General features: G+C 45.1%; 1 protein-coding gene across 1 annotated transcript in view; it reads right to left on the bottom strand.

The window, feature by feature from the left end:
- Window positions 1–289: 289 nt before the first annotated feature.
- Window positions 290–25,400, bottom strand: part of LOC132575758 (1-phosphatidylinositol 4,5-bisphosphate phosphodiesterase zeta-1-like) — a 181,763-nt gene continuing 156,652 nt past the window's right edge. The window contains exons 14-17 of the mRNA XM_060244448.1: window positions 14,394–14,566; window positions 11,132–11,264; window positions 4,768–4,917; window positions 290–441 (exon numbers count right to left, since the gene is read on the bottom strand). Coding sequence (XP_060100431.1) covers window positions 353–441; window positions 4,768–4,917; window positions 11,132–11,264; window positions 14,394–14,566 — 545 coding nt within the window. The 3' untranslated portion in view covers window positions 290–352. The remainder of the gene's footprint in view (window positions 442–4,767; window positions 4,918–11,131; window positions 11,265–14,393; window positions 14,567–25,400) is intronic.

Below are 25,400 nucleotides of genomic sequence, written 5' to 3'. Positions count from 1 at the left end.
GGCCATTCCAGCAGCTGCAAATGGAGGAGTGGGGAGTCAAACCCGGTTCTCCCAGATAAGAGTCTGCACACTTAACCACTACATCAAACTGGCTCTCAGTTAATACCTCCTTTTCCAGCTTCTTGAGTCTGATCCAACTTAGGGCCCCTGATACTGTGACAGACCTATATCTTTTATAAAGTTTTATAAAGTTGACCGATCCTTTATAAAGCCAGACATTGCTATCAGCCAGCTGTGATACTTAAATGGAACTAGGATAGCCCAATCAAACAGTCGAAAGCAGAGGTAATGCTGTTCAGTCATGGTTGTTTTATTGAGGAAATAGCCAGCTGGGGGGAACTGTTAACAAACATTATTGCTGAAAGTACCAAACATGCACAAAAAGCGAAGCTGGGCTCAAGCTGACACCGAGTTTGGAAAGAAGCGGGATATGGCGGTACCCTAAAAGTAACGGAACAGTGGAAAATTAGTACATCACTTAAAGATCAAAGTTTCCATATACATGAATATGAACCTGTATCTACCACTCGGCTCAATAACCTCACTAAGAAGGCTATCATCAGGGGTGGAATTCTAGCAGGAGCTCCTTTGCATATTAGGCCACACACCCCTGATGTAGCCAATCCTCCAAGAGCTTACAAAAAAGAGCCTTGTAAGCTGTTGGAGAACTGGCCACATCAGGGGTGTGTGTGGCCTAATATGCAAAGGAGCTCCTGCTAGAATTCCATCCCTGGCTGTAATTGAGAATACTGTTGTGGGCGTGGAAAAGCTTGTTCCCCAAGGAAAGGAGGAAATCAAAAGCAGGCTAAGCCTATTTGCACTGTTGGTGGGAATGTCCCTTCATTCAAATGTTTTGGTTGCAAGTTACAGAGGCAATCAACAAGATCTTATCAGTTGATGTTCCACATTCACCAGAAGTGGTATTATTAGATTATTGGAAAATGCAAAAAGAGGAGGAGCACAAGAAAGAAACAACTTTGTTTTTATTGTCTATTGTGATTACTCAGATAGCTACAAAATGGAAAAATAAAACAGCATCAAAGATACAAACTTGGTTTAATAAGATCTGGGACTATTTCACTTATAGTCCATGAGTGTTCTCTTTATTTTATTTTATCTCTGCAACTATACAAGAAAACGGTAGTTCATCCTCGGTTCCCTGTAATAACATATTTAACGCATAACAAAATTCTACTGACTAACTCATACTATTCAGTGATATACTTTTGAGCACTGATTGATAATTCATTGTCGTTGTTGGTTTTTTCAGACTTTAATGCAAGACTGTATCTTAATTTTTTTTTTCAGTACACTTAAATCTCAACCAAGACTTGATTCATAAAATAAGAACATTTGTTAAGTGGAAAGCTTGATGTTCGTACTGATGTTTGTATTTATGCTTGTATTGTTATGCCCTTTGTATAATTATCAATAAAAATTTAAATTGGAGGGGAGCAGGTTAAGCCCTGTCCCTCAGTATGCACTTTTACTTTCTCCTTTGTTGGAGAATGGCTGTGATCTACTTCTATGGGAAAATGTGCATCAGTGCACTTTGCCCCAAAATCATGTTGGAATAAAATCCCTGCTGCTGCTTCTCGTTGCCTGGATTCCACCAAAAGAATCTCCAGGGGCAGAAAGGAGCAAAGGTTCTTTGTACAGAAACACTCTGTGTCCCATTAGGGGTCCTTTCTTGTAGGGGCAGTCCCATTACTACATGCCTTTGGCTAGTAACATAATCACTCTTTGTAGCCTTGAGTTTTACAAAATTGTGCTCTATCTGTTTGGGCACTTGCTACAGACAACTTAAGTGCTGCATATTGTTAAAACAAAAATTCTTGGTTATGCAATTAAATAGCACTTATAGAACATGTTAGTTACATTTTCAATTTTTTTAATTTTTTAGGTAACAATCTAATCTCTCTGTTCTGATGGATTTTCTTAGGTCTAAATTAACCAATTCTTCAATGAGATGAAAGCCTAACCAGCTAATACCGGAAGGTAAAAACTATGCTGAACATGGTCAAATCACATCTGACCCTAATAGAGTTGCCAACCTCCAGGTGGTGGCTGGAGAACTCCTGGAATTACAACTTATCTCTAGGCAACAGAGATCAGTTCACCAGGAGAAAATGGCCGCTTTGGAAAGGTGGACTCCATGGCATTATACCCAAAAGAAGTCCCTCCCCTTCCCAAACCCCACCCTCCTCAGGCTCCACCCCCAAATCTCCAGATATTTCCCAATCTGGAGCTGGCAACCCTAGACCTTGGGGGTCTATGATCAGATCCCCAGATGGGTTATTTGACTGCAAAAAGCAGGTACAATGTGTGGGGTGGTGGTGGCTAAAATGGAAGGGAGATTTAACACTCCTGTAACTTTTCTATGTTTGGAAATGGGCTTCCCTAATCAGAAGGTGAACCGGTGGGTAATTAGTGCAGGTGGGTGGTGATCTTCATTGGCACATGATGAATCATTTTCAGTGCAATCCAGAAGTGACAACATCACTGTAACACTTACTGCCAAAATGGAGTTTGTGGGTGAGTGCTTGCTAGTTTTCTCTTTACCACCCCCCCCCAAGCCAACAGGCTATTTCTTCCTTCTCATGTCTCTAAGACCGCTGGTGACTCCAGAGTTACCCTCGCTTCCCTGTTGGATCAAGCCTTCTTCCTTCTAAATTTGCAAAATCAAGCGAGCTTTAGCAATTCTGGAAAAGGAGCCAGACAAATATGGGGCAGCACAGGTTCTAGGAGCACTAAGAAGGATCACTGGGCTTGTTCGCTTGACAAAGTGGTCCTCAACTTGGTGAGCAGGGATGGCCCTGTTGCTGGGCAAACTAGGCAATTGCCTAGGGTGCTAGCCTTCTGCGGACACCAAATGTGGTGCTCCATATGTGAATCAGTGATATTATCCGGGGTGGAATTCTAGCAGAAGCTCCTTTGCATATTAGGCCACACACCCCTGATGTAGCCAATCCTCTAGGAGCTTACAAGGCTCTTTTTTGTAAGCTCTCAGTGGATTGGCTACATTAGAGGGGTGTGGCCTAATAGGCAAAGGAGCTCCTGCTAGAATTCCACCCCTGGATAGTATCAGTGTGTGTGGAGGGGTTCCAGTCTTGCCTAGGGTGTCAGACAGTCTAGGGCCGGTCCTGATGGTGTGGAATCAAGGCAGCTGGAGGAGGAGGAGGTTAGATTTATACCCCACCCTTCACTCAGAGCCACAGAGTGACTTACAGTCTCCTTTCCCATTCTCTCCCCACAACAGACACCCTGTGAGGAGGGTGGGACTGAGAGAGCTCTCCGAGAACTGCTCATGAGAGAACAGCTACTCATATAGAGGATGTGCCTGTTCACATAAAACAGGGGTCCCCAACCACTGGTCCGCAGACTGCTCCCAATCAGCGGCGTGCTAGCAACTGGTCTGCAGAGCAAGGCAGAGGTGCCGCACTGCCGCTGCTCACCTTGGACCTGAGCGGATGAAAGAGGCAGTGAGGCCTCGCTCTGAGGCAGTGAGGCAGCCTCAGAGCAAGGCAGAGCATCCCTGCCACCCCTTTCATCTGCCCTGTTCCTGGGCTGGCAGAAATGGCAGCGCTGCTGTGACCTTAGCTTATCCCTCACTTATAGACCTCTGCCTATCAGCTGATCGACGGGGGTCTTTAAATGGGAGGGGGCAGATTGGCCTACCGCCTGGCCACCTAGTGGGACATATCCTGCCCTCCACTCCAAATCTCAGAGTCTCAGAATGGCTCACACTCTCCTTTATCTTCCTTCCCCACAACAAACACCCTGTGAGGTGGGTGGGGCTGAGAGGACTCACACAGCAGCTGCCCTTTCAAGGACAACCTCTGCCAGAGCTATGGCTGACCCAAGGCCATTCCAGCAGGTGCAAGTGGAGGAGTGGGGAATCAAACCCAGTTCTCCCAGATAAGAGTCCACACACTTAACCACTACACCAAATTGGACCCCCGAGGGAGGCAGGGATGGGGCACAGGTGTGGGGGGGTCAGCCTGGGGCAGCAAAAACCCCAGCGCCGCCTCCCCTCCCACCAGTCCATGAAAAAATTATCTTTCATGAAACTGGTCCCTAGTGCCAAAAAGGTTGGGAGCCACTGATATAAAAGATGCCTCCAAGAGATCCCAGGTAGGCTGTAAGCACGGCAGGACATCTGCATGCTTCTATAGGTTCATGGAGGATCACCGGTGCATATATAGAAAGCATTCTAGAATCATCTATGGCCCATCATCTTTACCCATCTAACAACCACAAGCAACATATGACTATCCGCAGCAAAGTATCCGCAGTTAGAATCATCAGAGCAGCTTGTAAAAATCCCAAAAGGATGCTCTTTGAAACAAAAGGGGGAAACATGCAGCTCAAACTTATAGGTGCAATGGGGACTTCACTAGCAGGGCAATCCTATGTAGTGCTACCAGTCTAAACCCACTGAAATCATTGGGTTTAGCCAGGAATAACTACAAAAGATTGCCTAATGCACAGCCAGCAAAACAGAATGGGGCTTGTAAATACTGCATTCAGCTGTACAGTATCACAAATTAACACCAGGAAAATAACACGGGGGTGGGGGGGGGGGCGGGGGAGAGAATTAATACCAGGGCATTTCCTCAAACAGTTTTCCTGTCAGGAGTGATAGATCACTATATGTTGATTGCCACTAATTCCAAGTTCTGTTGCGTGTAATAACAGCGAGGAGAACAATTTGTCAATAAAGGTATGGAAGGGCTTTTGTTGAGCTTGACAACAGTTAATGAGTACCTTTGTTCATGCTTAAAAGTGGTAAAGTATATTGGCCAAGGAAGTCATTGGGAGTGAGCGAAAGCTGATCTTCTACAACGAAGCGTACTAATGCAAGCTCTGGAATTTTGACATGAAAAGAGAGCGTTTGATTCCACCTGGGACTCAAAGCTGAAAATAAAAAGAGAGAGAGCAACATGAAACAGGCAACCATCACATTGTCAAAGAGCTTTGGCATGATAATTAACTGGGCTTCATCCATTGGCCTGTGAACATAAAACCACCCATTGGATATATTTGTCTCTGTTTACTATAGGGTGAATCATTCAAATGGCCAGGCTCTTGCTGGCAAGCCCTGTTGCCCAACACCTCTCAGAGAAACAGTGGAAGAAAAATATTTTTTAAAGCAGTAGCCTCACTGCCATGGGTAAAACCCAGAAGTGACATATCTTAGTTCTAGGAATCGCTGAAAACTGTATGGTTTTACCATGGAGATTCCAGCAGTTCCTAGAGAAGAAGAAGATATTGGATTTATATCCCGCCCTCCACTCCAAAGAGTCTCAGAGCAGCTCACAATCTCCTTTACCTTCCTCCCCCACAACAGTCACCCTGTGAGGTGGGTGGGGCTGGAGAGGGCTCTCACAGCAGCTGCCCTTTCAAGGACAACCTCTGCCAGAGCTATGGCTGACCCAAGGCCATGCTAGCAGGTGCAAGTGGAGGAGTGGGGAATCAAACCCAGTTCTCCCAGATAAGAGTCCGCACACTTAACCACTACACCAAACCACCTCTCTCTCTAGAGCTGCCCTTTGTCACTTCTGGGCTTTCTCTGGAAGTGAGATAGTAACAGGGCTTTTTTTCTGGAAAAAGAGGTGCCGGAACTCTCAAGAGGAGAATGAAAGAGAAACACACAGGTGCCCCCTCATAAACTTTTAAACGCTTTTTGAGAATGTTGTTTCCAGTAAGAGATTCTGGAACTCTGTTCCACTGCATTCCCCTAGAAAAAAAGTTCTGGGAAGGAACCTCGGTGACAGCACACAATGCCCATGTCGCTGCCCCCAGCCTAGCAACCCTAAGGCTGTGATCACACATGCTAAATAATGCTGTTTCAATGCACTTCCCAACTGGATTTTACTGTGTGAACTTGCAAAATCCGGTTTGAAAGCACACTGAAAGTGGATTGAAACTACATTATTTAGCATATTTGATCATGACTCATAGGCTGTTATCACACATGCTAAACAATGCAGTTTCAATCCACAATCAATGCAATTTCCAACTAGATTGAAACTGCATTATTTAGCATGTATGATCACAGCCTATGAGTCATGATCAAACATGCTAAATAATGTAGTTTCAAACTGGATTTTGCCAGGACACATACAGGAGTATAATCAGGGCTTTTTTCATAGCAGGAACTCCTTTGCATATTAGGCCACACACCCCTGATGTAGCCAATCCTGCTGGAGTTTACAGTAGGCCCTGTACTAAGAGCCCTGTAAACTCTTGCAGGATTAGCTACATCAGGGGTGGTTGGCCTAATATGTAAAGGAGTTCCTGCTACAAATAAAAGCCCTGAGTATAATATTTGTGTTCTGCATAGAGTTGCCAAGTCCAATTGAAGAAATATCTGGGGACTTTGGGGTTAGAGCCAGGAGACTTTGGGAGTGGAGCCAGGAGACATTAGGGGTGGAGCCAAGATCAAGGTTGTGACAAGCATAATTGAACTCCAAAGGGAGTTCTGGCCATCACATTTAAAGGGACGGCACACCTTTTCAATGCCTTCCTTCCATAAGAAATAATGAAGGATAGGGGCACCTTTTGGGGGGGCTCATAGAATTGGACCCCCTGGTCCAATCATTTTGAAACATGGGGAATATTTTGGGGAGAGGCACTAGATGCTATACTGAAAATTTGGTGCCTCTACCTCAAAAAACAGCCCCCCCCCCCAGAGCCCCAGATACCCGTGGATCAATTCTCCATGATTTTCTATGAGAATAAAACTCCATAGGGAATAACAGAGGTCCCAGCAGACATTTCCCTCCCCTTCCCCCGCTTTCTGACGACCCTGAAGCAGGGGGAGGGCCTCCAAACCGGGGGGATCCCCTGCCACCACCTGGGGATTGGCAACCCTAGTTCTGCAATAGAACGACTAGACCAAGGCTGTGATCACACATACTAAATAATGCACTTTCAATCCACTTCCAATGCACTTTCCAACTGGATTTTACTGTCTGAACTAGCAAAATCCAGTTTGAAAGTGCAATGAAAGTGGATTGACAGTGCATTATTTAGTGTGTGTAACCGCAGCCCAGGGGTGTCAAACATGCAACCCAGGGATGAATCAGGCCCCCAGAGGGCTCCTATCAGGCTCGCAAGCAAGTCTGCTTCCTTCTCCCTCTCTCTTGCTTCCTTCTAGGCTTCCCAAACCTCCCACCCTGGCGGGGGACCCCAGGATTTCCACCCTCTTCCCCCGCTCCCCCCAAAAATGGAAGTGGGGGGAGAGGAGGGAAACGGCGCCGGGGAGCATGACGAGTCCCCCGGAGGCCACCGCGCCGCACCGCTGCTGCCCCCTCCCCTCCCACCGCCGTTGCTCCTCCGAGATGGGCCCAGGCTGAGCCCATTTCGGAGGAGCAGCCAAGAGGCGGCAGCAGCGCAGGGGAGGGCGAGGCAGGCCAGGAGCATGGCGAGCCGCGAATCCGGGCCCTTCTAGGACCCGGACTTGTGGCTCGCCACGCCCCCGGCCCGCCTCCACCCCCCCCACCTCCGCTTCCACCCCAGAGGCGACAGCGGCGCGGCGGCCTCTGCTCCGCTCGCCGTGGCTGCTCTTCCAAGATGGGAGGCTGAGCCCATCTCGGAGGAGCAGCACGGAGCGGAGAAGAGGCCGCCGCGCCGCTGCCGCCTCTGCTTTGCTCCGCTCCGTGGCTGCTCTTCCGAGAGATGGGCTCAGCCTGAGCCCATCTCGGAGGAGCAGCACGGAGCGGAGAAGAGGCCGCCGCGCCGCTGCCGCCTCTGCTCCACGGCTGCTCTTCCGAGATGGGCTCAACCTGAGCCCATCTCAGAGGAGCAGCACGGCGAGCGGAGAAGAGGCCGCCGCGCCACTGCTGCCTCTGCTCCGCTCCACTCCGTGGCTGCTCTTCCGAGATGGGCTCAGCCATGCTCCCTGGCGCCATTTCCACCCCTCCCCCTAGCTCCACCCCAGTGTCTCCTGGCTCCACCCCCAAAGTCTCCTGGCTCCACCCCCAAAGTCCCCAGATATTTCTGGGGTTCGATGTGGCAACCCTACTTCCTTCAGTTATCAGAAACTGTTAAAATAAATATTGCAAGAGTGCTAATCTTTTAAGCATGTTTTATTTAAAGTTTTTTTTAATTAATTGTATTTGTCTGTGTCCTTTATAAAGTTTATGTCTCCACTACTTGGCATTACATTTTATGACATGCATGGCCCAGCCCGACAAGGTCTCATTTATGTCAGATCCGGCCCTCATAACAAATGAATTTGACACCCCTGAGCTAGACTGAAGGGCAGTAGCACCTTCAAGCCTTTATGGCCACCCTGCCGGGTTTCCAAGTCAAGAGATGAACAGAAGTGGTTAGCCCTTGCCTTCCTCTGCCTGAGAGACCTTAGCTCCTCAGACTTGGGGGTGTAAGTTTCCAAAGCTTCCTTCATCTTCAAGAGTCATTGTCTTCAACAAACGGAGCTTTGACCCTCAAAACTTAAATACTCTGAAGATCTTCATGGTTTCTTAAGGTGCTACTGCTTTATTTATTTACTCTCTTGCCTGATGGGAAAATATCATCCTAATACATTCCAAAGAAGTGTTTCCTTTTAGGACTGGAGAGGTACTCTGCTGGGCTTTTCCTTCAATTTGCACAACAATTGGCTGTCTCAAGCAGTCAGCCACAATAAGGCAAGTCCCGGGATATGATCCCGTTGATCTTGATTTCAGCCTTAAAGGAAAATCAATTTAAAACAAGCTACAAAAACCACTCAGGGTAGGTGGGTGGAGGGTAAAGCCCAGGTGATAGCCAGCCAGGCAGCTTTTGAAGTAGAGATGAATACCAACCCTGGGGGGGAGGGACTATTCAGGAAGTTGTTCTCATTGAAGCTAATCCTGAGGAAGAAAGTTGTTCAGAATGCAATCAGCACATTTCTATAGTGGCTCAAATAATGTATTCGTTCATGTCATGAGGGGGAGGGGGGACAGGGTTGCTAGTTGCCTGAAGGAAGAAGATATGTCGTAATAGAAGCTTAATGGGATGTTATTTACCAGGTGATGTTTATTTGCCATGACACCACGAAAAACTTCAGCTGCCCACTTCCACACATTAAACCTCTGTTCAATTTCCCGGAGGGGGCTGGGGCTCAGCCAGAGGAGTTGCTATAATAGGTCCCTAAAAGAACTGAGATCCAATGACATCATAGGGAGGAGCCAGTGACATCACAGGGAGGGACTTCCATTATCACTACTTATGGAGGAGGGGCCATGAGGATTTAGGGAGAAGCCTCCCAGAAATTTAGCAGGAACTCCCTCTAACAATGCCCCTGGGCTGGGCCAAACCCAGGAAAAGGTGGGAGTTGGCCAGTGGTTATAGTAGTAACTCAGCTGCGTCCTGTTTTTGAAATTCACTTTTAGAATGAATAGTCACTTTAAGATCAGCAAACATGCATATCATGTCCACAGGATAAATGAATGGTCACAAATTTAGCAGTAAAAGACAACACAGAAAAGCCTTTAGGAGAACTTTTTTAAAAGTTTCCCTGGCTGTTTATTTACTTTCATTTGGTAAATGCCTGGCTGGAGTCTCTGAGATAGGGAAGAATAGAAAACAGATGCTGTGCTTTCAAAGCAATTGTGCAATAAAACAACGACTCATAGTTCCCCATTGAGTGTCCTGGAAGGTTCAAGTGTTCTCCTACAGGTTTCTCAGTCTTGTTATTCTTGATGTCAGATTTGTGTCTATTGTGTCTGGGGACCTGAAAGACTTTTTCTGCCTTTGAAGATCATTATCTTTTCTTCTCGAAAATCTAAAATGGATTAGAAAACATTTTCATACACTCAGAAAAGTTTGTCTCTATGCCTGGCACTGGTTGCCTGGGGGAGGCTTGGGCCCCATAGCCCCCAAGTCCTCTATTGACTGCCCGGAGGGGGGTGAGCTCTTCCTGGAAAAATCTGTAGTTTACGCCTATGGACAGGAGGTTGTTTTTTCCCAACCATGTTGGCAACCAAGGACAAAGAAAGGAGGCGGGGAACCATGAAGGATAAGAATTCTGGTACTAACTGCAGCAACTCTATTTTTCTGTTAGCCTGTTTTTTATTTCTTTTGTAGCACAGACTAAAAAAAAGAAGTGGCAACACAATCAAATGAAATCACTTCCAGCTCCAAACGTGTTCTTCTAAACAAATAGGGTTTTCACTTCAGGGTTGGAAAATGCCTGGAAATTTTGGAGGTGGAGCCTGAAAAAGGAGGAGTTTGGGGCAAGGAAGGGGCTTCACTGAGATATAATGCCATAGAACCTACCTCCCAGAGTGGCCATTTTCTCCAGGTGAACTGATCGATGTCATTAGGAGATCAGTTGTAATCCCAGGAGATCTCCAGCCACCACCTGGAAATTGGCAACCCCCTTAAGAATACACTTCCTCCTCCTACGCCGCTACAAAACACACCTGACTTCTGTAATGGTTGGTGCAAAGAGCAGATTTCGGAGTTTACAAAAGAGGAAGAGGAAGAAGAATTGCAGATTTATACCACACCCTTCTCTCTGAATCAGAGAGCAGTTTACAATCTCCTATATCTTCTTCCCTCACAACAGACACCCTGTGAGGTGGGTGGGGCTGAGAGGCCTCTCACAGCAGCTGCCCTTTCAAAGACAACCTTTGCAAGAGCTATGGCTGACCCAAGACCATTCCAGCAGCTGTAAGTGGAGGAGTGGGGAATCAAACCCGGTTCTCTCAGATAAGAGTCCGCACTCTTAACCACTACACCAAACAGGATATTGGACATTTGAACACGCAAGCATATGGTCCTTTGGATCTGTGATCTCCCTGTTCACTCCATTCCAGATCAAAACCATGAACAGCACTGCTGGATAAAAACCCACATTTGTGTGACACAGACCGATAGGAAGCAAACAAGAGAGGACACCCGCCGTGAATTCCGATGAGCAGGCATTTCACATAATCAAGGTGCAGGTAATGGGATTTTTGCAATGCGGCATTACCCATTCCCTGCATGTCCTTCCCGCTTTTCTTATTGATTCATGCATTGCTGCTTCAGGATCCATGTTCAGTTGCCAGAGGGACAACTTTGATAAGCTATGTAAGGTAATGAGTTGAGTCCCTAAATTATTGAGGCCTTACACAAATCAATAGGCTGGTGCACTCACCGTTGCCCTTTACCACGCAAGACTGTTGTTTCATCTGGTCTTCTGGAACGCCGTGAATCTCAATGACCACCAGGGGATCGGCTTTATTGGACCGGGAGAGGCTGCTGGGGGGTAGCTGATGGCCGCTGATAATCTGCGCAACCAAAAAGATACATGAACTTTGATTCAATCTGCCCCACGGAGTGTCATTATTCTGGTGTCTATGGTTTTCTTGCAGGGAAATGGTCTCCCACAGAGTGAAAAAAATGTAAATGTTATTTACTACAAGTAAGGGGGAGGGTAAATAGGGTTGCCAACCTCCAGTTGGAACAGCCGGAAGAGAAGTCACTTTAGGAACAATGATATAAACAACCTAAGGTTATAGTGGCCAAATTACTATGTCATAATGGTGTGCATGTACAAATAAGCAAAATTGACAAAAATTTTTTACAAAATTCATAAATAATCTTCCACAAAGGAGTCCCAATGTGCAGGCTGTCGATTTTAGAAGGTCCTGCTTCGATTAAAACTCTTCCAGCATGGGGTGTTCCATAAATTCTTAAAGAAGGCGTCCCCGTTCAAAAATCACTTTCAGCAACACTTCCATTGCGTTCCCCACTGATTAATTTTTTTATAATTATGGAAAAAAGGAAAGGTGCCCTGTGCAAGCACCAGTCGTTTCCAACTCTGGGGTGACGTTGCTTTCACAACGTTTTCACGGCAAACTTTTTATGGGGTGGTTTGCCATTGCCTTCCCCAGTCATCCACACTTCCCCCCAGCAAGCTGGGCACTCATTTTACCGACCTCGGAAGGATGGAAGGCTGAGTCAACCTAGAGCCAGCTACCTGAACCCAGCTTCTGCCGGGATCGAACTCAGGTTGTGAGCAAAGAGTTCAGATCACAATACTGCAGTACTGCTGCTTTACCACTCTGTGCCACAGGGCCACTATAATTAATAATTATATGGGAATACAAATTCTACAAAAAACTTTAAACCGGCATCACGCTCTCCAGCGGCTCAAGGAGAATTTGCAGGACCTTCTAAAGTCGACAGCCTGGGACTCCTTTGTGGAAGATTATTTATGAATTTTGTAATTTTTTTGTCATTTTGCTTATTTGTACATGCGCACCATTATGACATAGTAATTTGGTCACTATTACCTTTAGTTCTTTATATTATCAACCTCCAGTTGAGGCCTGGAGATCTCCTGCAATTACAACTGATCACCAAATGACGGCTATCAAGTCGCCTGGGGGAAAGGGCTGCTTTGGGGTGTGGGCTCTCTGGCCCTGTACCCTACTGAGCTTCCTCCCCTATCAAAACCCCGCCCTCCCCAGGCTCCACCCCCAAATCTCCAGGTATTTCCTCACCCAGAACTGGCAACCCTACCTGTACGTCTAACAGAGTACATAACTTTTTCAGGCCTTTGCAAGTTTGCCTAGTACAGTTGACAGGAGAGGCTGAGAGATTCCCCAGAATTATAATCTCCAGGTGACAGAGATCAGTTCCCCTGGAGGAAATGGCAGCTTTGGAGGGTGAACTTTTATGCTGAGGTCCTTCCCCGAACCCCACCCTCCTCAGGCTGTGCCCCTAAATCGCCAGGAATTTCCCAAACAGGAGTTGGCAAACCTACATCTGGGAGGAATGCCTTCGAACACCATGGACTTTACCTCTGTATAACATCTATTTCAAAATTACATCTAATGATGTGCATAGAATCTTCCGATGACATAAAAAGATGCTCCTATCATCTGTTCCCAGAGGTGAACTAGATGTGTTGCTGTCTCCCAGTTCCCCCCCCTCCTCCATATTGCAGGGCTAAGATTGCAAAGTGGCAGCCATGGGCAATGACAATGCTAAGGTGGTGGCTGGCACCACACGCTTCCAACAGGTACCTGGCTGCACCGTTTTCCTCACTATGGAGGTGGTTGGCGGGGTGGGGGAGCCTGATAGAGAAGGGAGGGATAAGAAGGCGGGGGTGTGACGCCGTGGGGGGGGGGGGCGGCCAGGGGACAGGAGGCCCCGGGGCCCAGCAGCAAGCCCTGCATGGCCGGCCCAGTGCCAGGTCCCAACCCTGCAATTGGGAAATGCCACTCTAGAAAAAATGGCACACGAGACAGGACCTCGGCAGAAGATCACAGCTGATGGTCAGGTTCCCCTTGACAATAAATAGGACTTGGAAAATCATTTCAGTGCAATTTTTTAATTTAATGTTGATATTATAAGGCTGACTGGGCAAAGCAAGATCACGGTCACATGCGTACAAACACAGGGCAAAGTGCTTATGGCGTAACAAGACAAGGAACTACAGCATTGGTATTTAATAGCCTGTCAAATGTCTTTGATGACTAAATCGCATTTGCGGTAGGCTAGTCTCAGCAACTGTGATATTCAAGGTATTTACTTCCAACCACAAGTCCAGGGAAGGTAGAAAAAAATACTGCAGCTAATAAATCAAGCAAGCATGATTTATTTTAGTTCTGACTGGCGATTTTTCAGCTTCATCATGAGCATCGCAGCTTGAGCTAAAAGATCTAATTCACTGGGATTTTGCACACAAATAATATGTATGTTGTCATTGAAGAGCGAGAGCACTGATTGCACCCGAAAGAGAACAACAACTGGACAGACAATGGGAATTGATTTATTGATTTCACCATTTGTATAAATAGGGAGTTGCCCCAAAAGACCAGCACAACCACGTTTAACTTTAAAAGGGGTAAATTCACTGAGATAAGGAGGCATGTGAAGAGGAAACTGAAAGGAAAGGTAAATACAGTCAAAACCCTTGGGTAAGCTTGGAGGCTATTTAAAACTACAATCCTAGAAGCTCAGATAAAATATATACCACAAGTTAGGAAAGGCACAAACAGGTATAAGAAAAGGCCTGCATGGTTAACAAACAAAGTAATGGAAACTAAAAGGTAAGAAGGACTCATTTAAGTGCTGGAAAGCTGCAAGATCAGAAACAGCAAAAGACGCTCTCTTGATGGTGCAGAATGCCTGCTGAAATAGTAGCTGGTTGACCAAGCACAAGTTGTGTCATATACTTATTAAGAGTCTGGGCTACAAATGCCAAGAAAGCACCTGTAATAAATGTTTCAATATTTTAAAAAAATATATATTTCAAGAATTAACCAAGAGAATGTTGCTTACAGAATGTGCCGTGGAGTCACACATCTTACGGCGGCCCTGTAGGGTTTTCTAGACAAGAGATGCACAGAGGTGGTTTGCTATGGCCTGCCTCTAAGAGAATGTTATCGACAGATGAATAAACTTACCGTGATTGTAAGCGAAATGGCATTGCTGCCTCCAGCTATACTGTATGGATTAAACTGCATGTCACTCTGTCTTAGGAATTCTGGTTTTAATATATAACCACAACCACCGTTGTCTAAAAATTTCCCATTTTGAAGGTCCATTTGTACTCCAGGCGTTTGGAAATTTAAAGCCACTGTTGGAGGAAAAAAGCAAATAAGTATATACAAGGGTTGTTTTGTAGAAAAATAGGTGGTGGAGCTCATCCAGAGATTGTTATGGAGCTGCATCTACTATTCAATGGACAAGGTGGGAAGGAGGAGGTGGAACTCTCAGAAAGGTTCAGGAGCTGTGCTCCTGTGAGCTCCCAATGAATCTGAGGCCAGAGTATATAAGACTAGAAAATGTCATGGGATTCTCTCTCTCTCTCTCTGTAAAATTTTGCATCAGCCTATCAAATTATGGGTGAGCCAATTCAATAAGCCATGAAGAAGCACAGGCCATAGATAGGGTTGCCAACCCCCAGCAGGGGTTTCCCCACTTTTGGGGGCTCCAATCCACCACCGGCCAGTTGACTGGCAGGGAAAACCCCACCCCAAACAGGGACATTGTCACGCAAGATCCATGATACAATGATGTCAACCAGAAGCGACATCATCACACTGGAAACGATGCATGATATCGATCTGGTTTTGGGGCAAACTCTATGTTTTGTGGGTGTTTTTTAAAAAAAAAACACAAAAAAACCCCATAGAGCTTTTGTGCAAAACCTAGAGTGCCACCTGCAACATCCCTGGCACAATGACATCACTTCCGGGTGATGTCATCACGTCATGAATGCCAGAAGACTCCCAGAGTGGCTCCAGGTGGGTCCCGGCAACCCTAGTTGCTCTCCTCCAGGTGCTAAACAGGAAATAACCCTGCTCAAGTATACTAATAATTGCATAAACTGCTCTGAAATTATTACACCACTTGTATGCTTCTGCTAATAAATTTATACCACTCACAATATCATACAATATTACAACTTTTTGAACAGTGATTTCTCATACAATAAACAAGATAATCGTACAGAGTCTACAATATTCAGAACTGATTCCTCTCCATCAATATCATGGATGTGTAAGGTGACAATATTTCTTCCAAAGACAAGTGACACGCTTCCGGTAACAATGTGGCATGTTTCAGTAGAAGATTCCTTCGTTTGACTATTAATTAATTTTTCTGGAACCAATGCTCAGTTCATGAAACATACAACAACTTAAATTTCCAAAGCATAAGGGTTTTCTCTCATGGCTTAAAGGCGTGTTGAACAATTTTCCTGGAACCAGTGCTCTATTGTTACGCATGCATGAGTCTGGTCAATTACTCTCAAGGCACGGCAGTTCTCTTATTTGCCATCCTCCAGGTGGTGGCTGGAGATCTCCTGGAATCACAACTGACTTCCAGTTTCCCTTATTTGCCATCCTCCAGGCGATGGCTGGAGATCTCCTGGAATTACAACTGACTTCCAGACAACCGAGATCAGTTTCCCTGGAGGAAATGGCTGCTTTGATGGGTGGATTCAATGGCATTATAACCCACTGAGCTCCCTCTCCTCCTCAAGCCCCAACCTCCTGAGGCTCTCCCCCTCCAAAAATCGCCAGGAATTGGGGAAAAGGATCACCATTTGCGGTGAGCATCCCATTCTAGCAAGGAGCTTTCAGAGTCTTTCAAAAACCTGCCTGACAAGACATTAGAGCAGGGCAACAGAAACGCACATAGACGCCACAGGAAGTAGTATGGGTTCATTTTAGGGTTGCCAGGTCCAACTCAAGAAATGGGGACTTTGGTAGTGCAGACAGGAGACTTTGAGGGTGGAGTCAGGAACAAGGTTGTGACAAGCACAAGTGAACTCCAAAAGGAGTTGTGGCCATCGCATTTAAAGGGACTGCACTCCTTTTAAATGTTTTCCCTCAATTGGAAATAATGGAGGATAGGGGTACCTTCTTTTGGGGCTCATAGAATTGAGCAGGGTTTGCTGCAGCAGGTGGAGGAGAGAGACATCTAGCCTGAAGTTGTCTTCTTCATGACAAAGATTACCAAACTCTCAGTGGGGCCTGGAGATCTTCCAGAATTACAGCTAGTGTCCAGACTACATAGGTTATTTATTAGAAAAATGAAGAAAATGGCTGCATTGTGAGGTGGACCAAGTGGCATTATAGTAGGGTTGCCAAGTCTTACCTTGGCTCATTGGGGGATGAATCTCATGCATACTTCATGGTTGTGGCACGATGATGTCACTCGGAAGTGACGTCATCGTGCTGGGCACGTTGCGCTGGGGAAGCTCTAGCAGTTGGGATAAAAACTCTATGGTACCACAAAGTTTTAACCCAAATGCTAGAGCATCCCCAGCACAACATTCCCAGCGCAATGTCATCACTTCTGGTTGATGTCATCATGCTGGGCACGTCGTGCGATGACAGAGCTCTTTGGGGTAAGGAATCCCCCCGGCAGCCCGCCCCATGCTGGCGAGTTGCGGGCCTTCAAACTGGGGGAAAACCCACCTCCGGCAGAAGCTTAGCAGCCCAACATTATAGCCTACTGATGCTCCTCCCCTCCCTAAACTCCACCCTCCCAGGTTCCACCCTCAGATCCCCAAGAATTTCTGAACCTGGAGTTGGCAACCCTGTGCAATACAGATAGATAGATTTTATTTATGGCAAAAGCCAACATCTTAAACAAAAGGAATAACTATACATATCCATAAGAACTATCTGTAAAACATGATAAAAGTATTATAACATTATAAAAATTGAAAAATATACAGAAATGGCCATTAAAACAAATGTACAGCATTTTAAACTACTAGTATTTTTCTCATTCTAAAGGCGAACCAACCAAATTTAGCTATTTTAATAGAAATTGCAGGATATTTGCCCTCCAGGAGTTCTTTAAATTGGCATATTTTTTTGACTGCAAGTAGGGGGAGTAATCATGGAAGGCAGGAGGCATTCCCTATGTTTACTGTACACCTTGCAATCATAAAAAAACATGAACAAATGATCATGTTATGCATACCTCATTGATCGCCAGGGTATGAATAACACAGTGTGGGGAGGGGGTGGACATACAGAGCCTGCGTCCTTCACGTGATGGCATGCAAAGGCCGCATCTCCCTCAATCAATTTCCAGCTCTCTAGGAAACGTTTATCCCCCACCTAACGTTGATCACAGTGTGATAATGAATTACAGTGTTTTACATTTTTTAAATGAAAACCAGAGAGGGAAAAATACACCAAAAGGTCGCTATAGCATCTGTATTACTCTATACCGCTGTTTCTGTTTGCAGCCTTGCTTCGATGAGTTCAGGAATCTCATGCAATATATTTCTACCAAGCAAGTTGTCAAGGTTTCTTTTGAGTGTCTGTTAGAATCCTATTTACTGCTAGGTTTGTTTTGTTTTTGCTTTCTCCGGACGTTCTTATTTCCTGAAATATTTTGTGAAACGGAAGGCAGTTCTAAGATTTGTTCTTCTGCCTTTGCAAAACAATATGAACCAACCCCATCCAAAATCATCTTTCTGCTTCTTTATGGACAGCTACACTTTTTTTAAAAGAAAACCCCAATCCTTCAGTCCACACATATTATGGAAAGGAGTAGCTGTACTTATCATTACTATTCTATACATGTCTCTCCTGTGTTGCACCATATGGTTTACAAAGGTTTAGTAACAGAAATGTTTTCTACAATGAGGCGCAGTCTATCATATAAATTTTAGCGTCGATTCTATTAAGATGACATGGGGCAAGAGGATACAAGCCGAATACCGTACTTCCTAAACCGGTTGGCAAATAATTTCTATGGCCTTTTCTGCTTTTTCATTTTAAAAAACTAGGGAAGCGCGGGGAGAATCAATTTTGTCTCAGCATATTGTGCATTCATACTCTAACAGGAACTGAACGGTTCCAAAATGGAAATAAGCAGGGCTTTTTTTGTAGAAAAAGACCAGCAGGAAGTCATTTAATTTAATTTAATTTGTGATTTATACCCCGCCCAATCCCGCTAGGTGGGCTCAGGGCGGCTTGCAACATTAAAACATTGCAGTAACAATAAATAAAACATCTAATTAAACACGACACATTTAAAATAGCTCATAGACATAATACATAAAATAGAGGGTCACAATAACACAGCCAGAAGCCACCGTTTAGCAGTTGGTATGACTTCAGCTGGTTAACACCACTTAACACAGCTTCAGGTCATTGACACCACTCAGACCCTTGATCAACTCATGCACAAGGATAGTCAAGTGCTGGGGGAAGGTTTCAGAGGACACCTGGCGGAAGAGCTCCATCTTACAGGCCCTGCGGAACTTAGGTGAGTCCCGCAGGGCCCAGATCTCCAATGGGAGCTCATTCCGCCAGGTAGGGGCCCGGATTGAAAAGGCCTTGGCCCTCGTTGAGGCCAACCGGGCGTCCTTAGGACCAGGGATCACAAGAAGATGTTGTGTGTTTGCATATTAGGCCACACCCCCTGATGACACCATTGTTTCACACAGGGCTTTTAAAAGAAAAAGCCCAGCAGAAACCTATTTGCATATTAGCCACACACCCTGATGCCAAGCCAGCTGGAACTGCATTCCTGCTAAAAAAAGCCCTGAGTAGCTTCCAACTTTAATGCCAGCAGCTCACAAAGTAGAATTTTTGCTCACAAAACTACAGCTTAGACTCTACAGGACTTTCAACACTGCTTACAATCGTCTTCCCTTCTCCCTACAACAGGCACCTTGTGAGGGAGGAGGGGCTGAGAGAGTTCTGAGAGAACAGTGACTGGCCCATGGTCACCCAGCAGGCTTCATGTAGAGGAGGAGTGGGGGAACTGAACCCAGTTCTCCAGTTCAGAGTCTGCTGCTCTTAACCACGGCACCCTGCTGTCTGTCTTTTTAGATAAGATGCTACAACAGTTGCTCTAAGAAGCGGCAGGTAATTGTGTTTGAGTTTATGGCAACATTTCAGGCCCCTCTGTCAGCTCACCGGTGAACAATCTGCGTTACTCTAGCATTTGTATCATGAGCTTTTGATTAAAAATTTCCTGGTGCAGTCTAGCTAGAACAGATATGTGCTGGAAGCAATCAGGGACTGCTTGCTGTTTAAAGGGAATAAATATCCAAAACACACTCAAAATGCTGAAATCGAGATTAACTTTTGAACCTTTTCACCGCTGTATGAATCCTTCCGATACTAAATATTTGATTTTGCATGCATTCTTATAAACCTTCTATCAGCCACCTTTTTCAAGGTGTGATTCCTTTTCTTGGGAAATGCATATGACTGATGTTAAATTATTTTGCATATAACTGATAATTATTATTTTTTTAAATTTAAACAATTAAAATTGGGTTTTTTAAAAAATATATTCTTATTCTTCATTATTACATCAACCACAATGTCTATTGACTTTTTGAATCACAGGCATAAAAATACAGGCTGTAAAAGGAAGATCATTATGGGTTCATTATTTTAGATCAAATTCAGAAACTGATATTGGCACTGTAAACCCAGGACTGTAGCTACGGTGTCATCGGGGGCAATGCCCCATTTTGAACTTCAGTCTTCCGTTTAAAGGATAACTCTTTAGCCCTTTTCATTGTGGAAATATAAATGGAAATGTGCAATCGGTTTTTGGCCAATTAACTAGGAAAGAGTGGGAAGAAGAAGCCTCAAGAAGGCTGAGGCTGAACAAATTCATTGTTATCTACTCTGTCCCATAACATATTCTCCCTGCATCCTTTGCTTTTTCCTTCCTTGTTTCTCTCCTCTTTACTGACCATAGTGACAGCTAAAGGAAATAAGAAAGTTCTGAGACCTCATGTTAATCTTATGGATTCAAGGGGGTGCATAGCTACAGGGGGCATGTGGGGACACTGCCCCTGATTTCCAGTCAGGGCTCCTGACCCCTGAGGGGGTGCCTCTAGAGCACAGCCTTCCTTCCTTCCTTCCTTCCTTCCTTCCTTCCTTCCTTCCTTCCTTCCTTCCTTCCTTCCTTCCTTCCTTCCTTCCTTCCTTCCTTCCTTTCTTTCTTTCTTTCTTTCTTTCTTTCTTTCTTTCTTTCTTTCTTTGTTTCTTTCTTTCTTGCTGAGCTAGAGAAGCATCATCAGAAGCCAGAGCCAGAACAGCTTAGCAGGGCACAGTGCACTGTAGCAGCAAAAAGCAGCTGGTGGAGAGGAGGGAGGCAGAGGAAGCTGCATGGGATGGGATGGGGGTGGGATAGAACTGCTGGCTACAAAGTACCAGGGTGGATGAGAGGGAGGTGGAAGGAAAACCCCTCTGCTTACAGGCACGGTGCAGTCTCTTCTTGACTCCAAGGTTTTAGGATTGGCTGCCTCAACTTGGCCACATTCAGAGCCTCCAGCTTTTGCCCCTACCCCAGAAAGCTTTTGAGAAGCAGCAAGTCCCGCAATGGATTTGAAAGGATCCCCCCCGCCACCCCCCACCCTGACTTTTTAAAAAGTAGGGTTGCCAATCCTCAGGTGGGAGGTAAAGAGCCCAAAGGCATCCACGATAAACCACCCTCAAGTATGAAAATTCACAAATTTATAACACAGAAAACTTATACAAAAGTGCAAATCACACCCGAATACACAGTCCTTTCATTTTCAACAAATGCTTTTATCCTTAAAGTGTAGATCCAAGGTGTGACAAAGGCCGTGAAAATAGAGTCCAACGCTTCAATTTCTTTCAGCAGTAGCTGGTATAGAGAAGAATGACAGCAAGGCACAAGACCGCAACAGGGATGAACATATTGCCGTTTCACACAAGGCTTCTACAAGCTCCAAAACAATTTAAATCATTCACATATAACACCTAACTGATACTTTGGATGGAACATCTTTGGATGGAACAAAATGCTCTTATAGACCGCTGGCTTTATTTTATCTTGTTTTATTAACTATGCTTTTATTGTATCTGTAAATGTTTTAAATGGAATTGTATGAATCATTATGTTGTGAGCCGCCCTGAGACACTGCGGTGAGAAGGGCGGGATATAAGTTCATTAAATAAATAAATAAATAAAACATATGGCAAATAGCTCAAATATTCTGCAAATAAGGAACGCCGTGCAGAATATTTGCACTTTTGTATAAGTTTTCTATGTTATAAATTTGTGACTGTTCATACTTGAGGCTGGTTTATCATGGATGCCTTTGGGCTCTTTACCTGCTTCCTTTCCACGTTACTCTTTTGGTTGCTAAATCCTCAGGTGGGGGCAGGGGATCCCCTGAGTTGGAGGCCCTCTTTCTGCTTCAGGGTAATCAGAAAGCAGGGGGGAGGAAGGGAAATGTCTGCTGGGCACTCCATTATTCCCTATGGAGACTGATTCCCATATATAATGGAGAATTGATCCGCTGGTATCTGGGGCTCTGGAGGGCTGTGTGTTGAGGTAAAGGCACCAAATTTGCAGCATAGCATTCAGTACCTCTCGTGAAAACACCCTCCAAGTTTCAAAAAGATTCTATGAGTCCCCAAAAAAGGTTCCCCTATCCATTATTTCCAATGGAGAGAAGGCATTTGAAAGATGTGTGGTCCCTTTAAATGTGATGGCCAGAACTCCCTTGGAGTTCAATTATGCTTGTCACAACCTTGTTTCTGGCTCCACCCCAATGTCTCCTGGCTCCACCTCCAAAGTCCCCAGATATTCCTTGAATTGGACCTGGCAACCCTATTAAAAAGCCCCCTGGCTTTTAAAATCCTGGCTACAGCCCTGGAGAGGGGAGAGAGAGAGAAGGAAGGAAGGAAGGAAGGAAGGAAGGAAGGAAGGAAGGAAGGAAGGAAGGAAGGAAGGAAGGAAGGAAGGAAGGAAGGAAGGAAGGAAGGAAGGAAGGAAGGAAGGACTTGTGAGTTTCTAGGGAAAGAAGAAACAGCAACCAAGCAGGCAAAAGGAAACTGATCTATCAGCCTTTATTGCTCCCTATGGAGTGTTGGTGGGCACTGTACAGGCTTTCACTTGCAACATGGGTGACAGGGATCTTTGGTATGCAGGCTGTAGCATATGGCAATGATGCTATCAGTGTGACGACTACTATTCCTAAGTCATTCAAACTGTATTGGCTTCTGAATTACATGTGATACGGAATCCCTAATTCATTCATATTATGAATTAATGACAGAGTAGCATTAGCAGGCTCCACCCATCCCTCGGCAGTTGAATGGGGAAAATATATGATCTGCTATTTTTGATTCAGTCGCAAATGGCACAATCCAGTCTTAGTGAGAACATTCACTGCAAATGCGCTGGAGGGGAATATGTAAGTTATGCAGAGAGGCGCCGATCTGTTGTGCAAACATTCTGAATTGCCATATGAGTCCTCCTCGCAGTTTAGTCATAAAGCACAGGTCTTTATCTCGAACACAAAACTGTCAGAATTTCCTCTCTCGGAAGCCGCAGAGCTCTCTGGTTGTTTCGCTGTTCCAATTGTGGAAATAAAACAGCACGCTGCCTAGAACAGGATATTATAATTCACGCAAAAAGACATTCCTGCACTAGCTGATCTGAAATAAAAGGGAAATCTCCTCTTTTCTAGGGTGATTGTGCTTCCTTTCCAGAAAATCCATGCATTACACTTAGATTGAGTGACGTTTAACTCATGTATCGTATGTTTTAACTTGATGTACATCACCCTGAGCCATTTGGGGGAGGGCGGTTTATAAACTGAATCAATAAATAAAGCACAAAAAAAGGTCATGCATAAAATAGAACAATGGTTTTTAAAAAGCAAACGTTCCTGGTACTCTGCCAGGGAGAAAAGTAGACGTAAAGAGGTACAAGTTAGGCCAAACAGTAATTCAGAAGAACCTGTATTCTCATATGAAACTGCCTTATATCGAATTCAGTTACTGGTCCCTCAAGCTTAGTACTGTCTATGCCAGTGGTTCCCAACCTTTTTGGCACCAGGGACCGGTTTTGTGGAAGACAATTTTTCCACGGACTGGGGGGATGGTTTCTGGATGCTACAATTGTGCACTTTATTTCTATTAGTTTGGTGTGGTGGTTAAGTGCACAGATAAGATAATACTCCCTCTAAACTGTGGAGTCTTGCGAGCAAAGATTCTACTTTGTGAGCTCCTGCATAAATGAGTTTGCTCTGGGGCCATTTTTCCTGAGCTAAGGCAAAAATGTGTGAGCTGGAGGCTAAAAAACTGTTGAGCTAGCTCACACTAACTCAGCAACTGTTCTGGTTTTTCCCCTTTCTGACGAAGAATATTGTCTCAAGAGTAGACTTTAAGCAAACTAGATGAGATGTTAGCTCACACTAACTCAGCAACTGTTCTGGTTTTTCCCCTTTCTGACGAAGAATATTGTCTCAAGAGTAGACTTTAAGCAAACTAGAGGAGATGTTAGCTCACACTAACTCAGCAACTGTTCTGGTTTTTCCCCTTTCTGACGAAGAATATTGTCTCAAGAGTAGACTTTAAGCAAACTAGATGAGATGTTAGCTCACACTAACTCAGCAACTGTTCTGGTTTTTCCCCTTTCTGACGAAGAATATTGTCTCAAGAGTAGACTTTAAGCAAACTAGATGAGATGTTAGATCCATTATCAGAAAGACCGCTCTCTCTCTCTCAGGTTGCCAATCCTCAGGTGGGGGTCATCAGAAAGTGGGAGGGGGAGGGAAATGTCTTCTGGGCACTCCATTATACCCTATGGAAACCAATTCCCATAGGGTATAATGGAAAATTGATCTGCGGGTATCTGGTGCTCGGGGGGTGGGGGTCCTGTTTTTTGAGGTAGAGGCACCAAATCTGCAGCACAGCATCCGATGCCTCTCTTCAAAACACCCTCCAAGGTTTCAAAAGGATCGAACCAGGGGATTCAATTCTATAAGCCCAAAAAGAAGGTGCTCATCCTTCATTATTTCCCATTGAGGGACAGCATTTAAAAGGCATGCGGTCTCTTGAAATGTGATGGCCAGAGCTCCTTTGGAGTTCAATTGTGCTTGTCACACCCTTGCTCCTGGCTCCACCCCCAAGTCCCCAGATATTTCTTGAGTCGGACTTGGCAACCCTCTCTCTCTCTCACGCTCTCTCTCAAATACCATTGTCTGTGCACCCATTAAAGATACAGGAATCTTTCCTCTAGAGAAAAAAAGTCCTGTCCCTTTAACAAAGGCTTAACAGGCTGCTCTGCCTGCCTGTCCAGGAATTTACTGCAGCTGTGAAAGGACCAGCCATTTCCATCATCCTCTCCCCTACCCCGCACACACAGTTTTCTCTTCCTTTTGCTTGCAGGCCAGGGTTTTAACCACTTGGAGATAGGACCTGTTCACCGCTTGGAGATAGGCCCTTTCAAAAGAAGCTAAGGACAAAGAGAAATGTGGAGTTGTGCTTGATCCCTGGAGATAAGCAGAGCAGAGCCAATTGAAACTGCATCCCTTGGTGAGCTGCCTGAAGAAGGATTCTCTGAAAGTGGATGGAAGCACCAGTCCAGTTGCAGCCACACCAGTTTTGGGAACTACAATCACACCTGCATTGGTGAATTGGACTTCAGGAAGTCCTACAAACAAAGAACAACATTGTAAAATGGACTGTGAAATAATTTCAAATTAATGTGGAAATATTGTGATTTAAAATATTGTTTAAAATATTGTTTTCAATATATATATATATCAGTTAAAGCTCTCACGGAGTGTTCTCCTATAATCTTTTTCACAGCTGGCGGAGCAAAGAAAGTTACTTTAAAGGAGAATCGTGCAGGGTTGCTTTCTGCCTTTGCAGCTCCCCCTTCATTTCTCAAAAATCCAAATGCCTCCGGATGTTTCAGCCCTGCACCTGGGGCTTAAAACTTTCTGTCAAATGCCTGCATGCAACGGGTAGCTTTTTTCTGCCTGCTCGCAGAATCCAAAGCAGCAGGCAGAAAGCTAGCTGTTCAGGCTCAGCCCTTCCAGGCTGCCCCTCTTGGGGGATGCAAACTAAGGTACCAGGGAAGGACTAGGACTTTCCCCACTTCTTCCCAGCCCTTGCCTTGACTTCCGTGCTTCCAGGATGCCTCTA

This window comes from Heteronotia binoei, chromosome 8 (genome assembly GCF_032191835.1).
Source record: "Heteronotia binoei isolate CCM8104 ecotype False Entrance Well chromosome 8, APGP_CSIRO_Hbin_v1, whole genome shotgun sequence".
Taxonomy (NCBI): domain Eukaryota; kingdom Metazoa; phylum Chordata; class Lepidosauria; order Squamata; family Gekkonidae; genus Heteronotia; species Heteronotia binoei.
The sequence above is the reverse complement of the archived record's forward strand: the minus strand, read 5'-3'. Positions and strand labels throughout refer to the sequence as shown.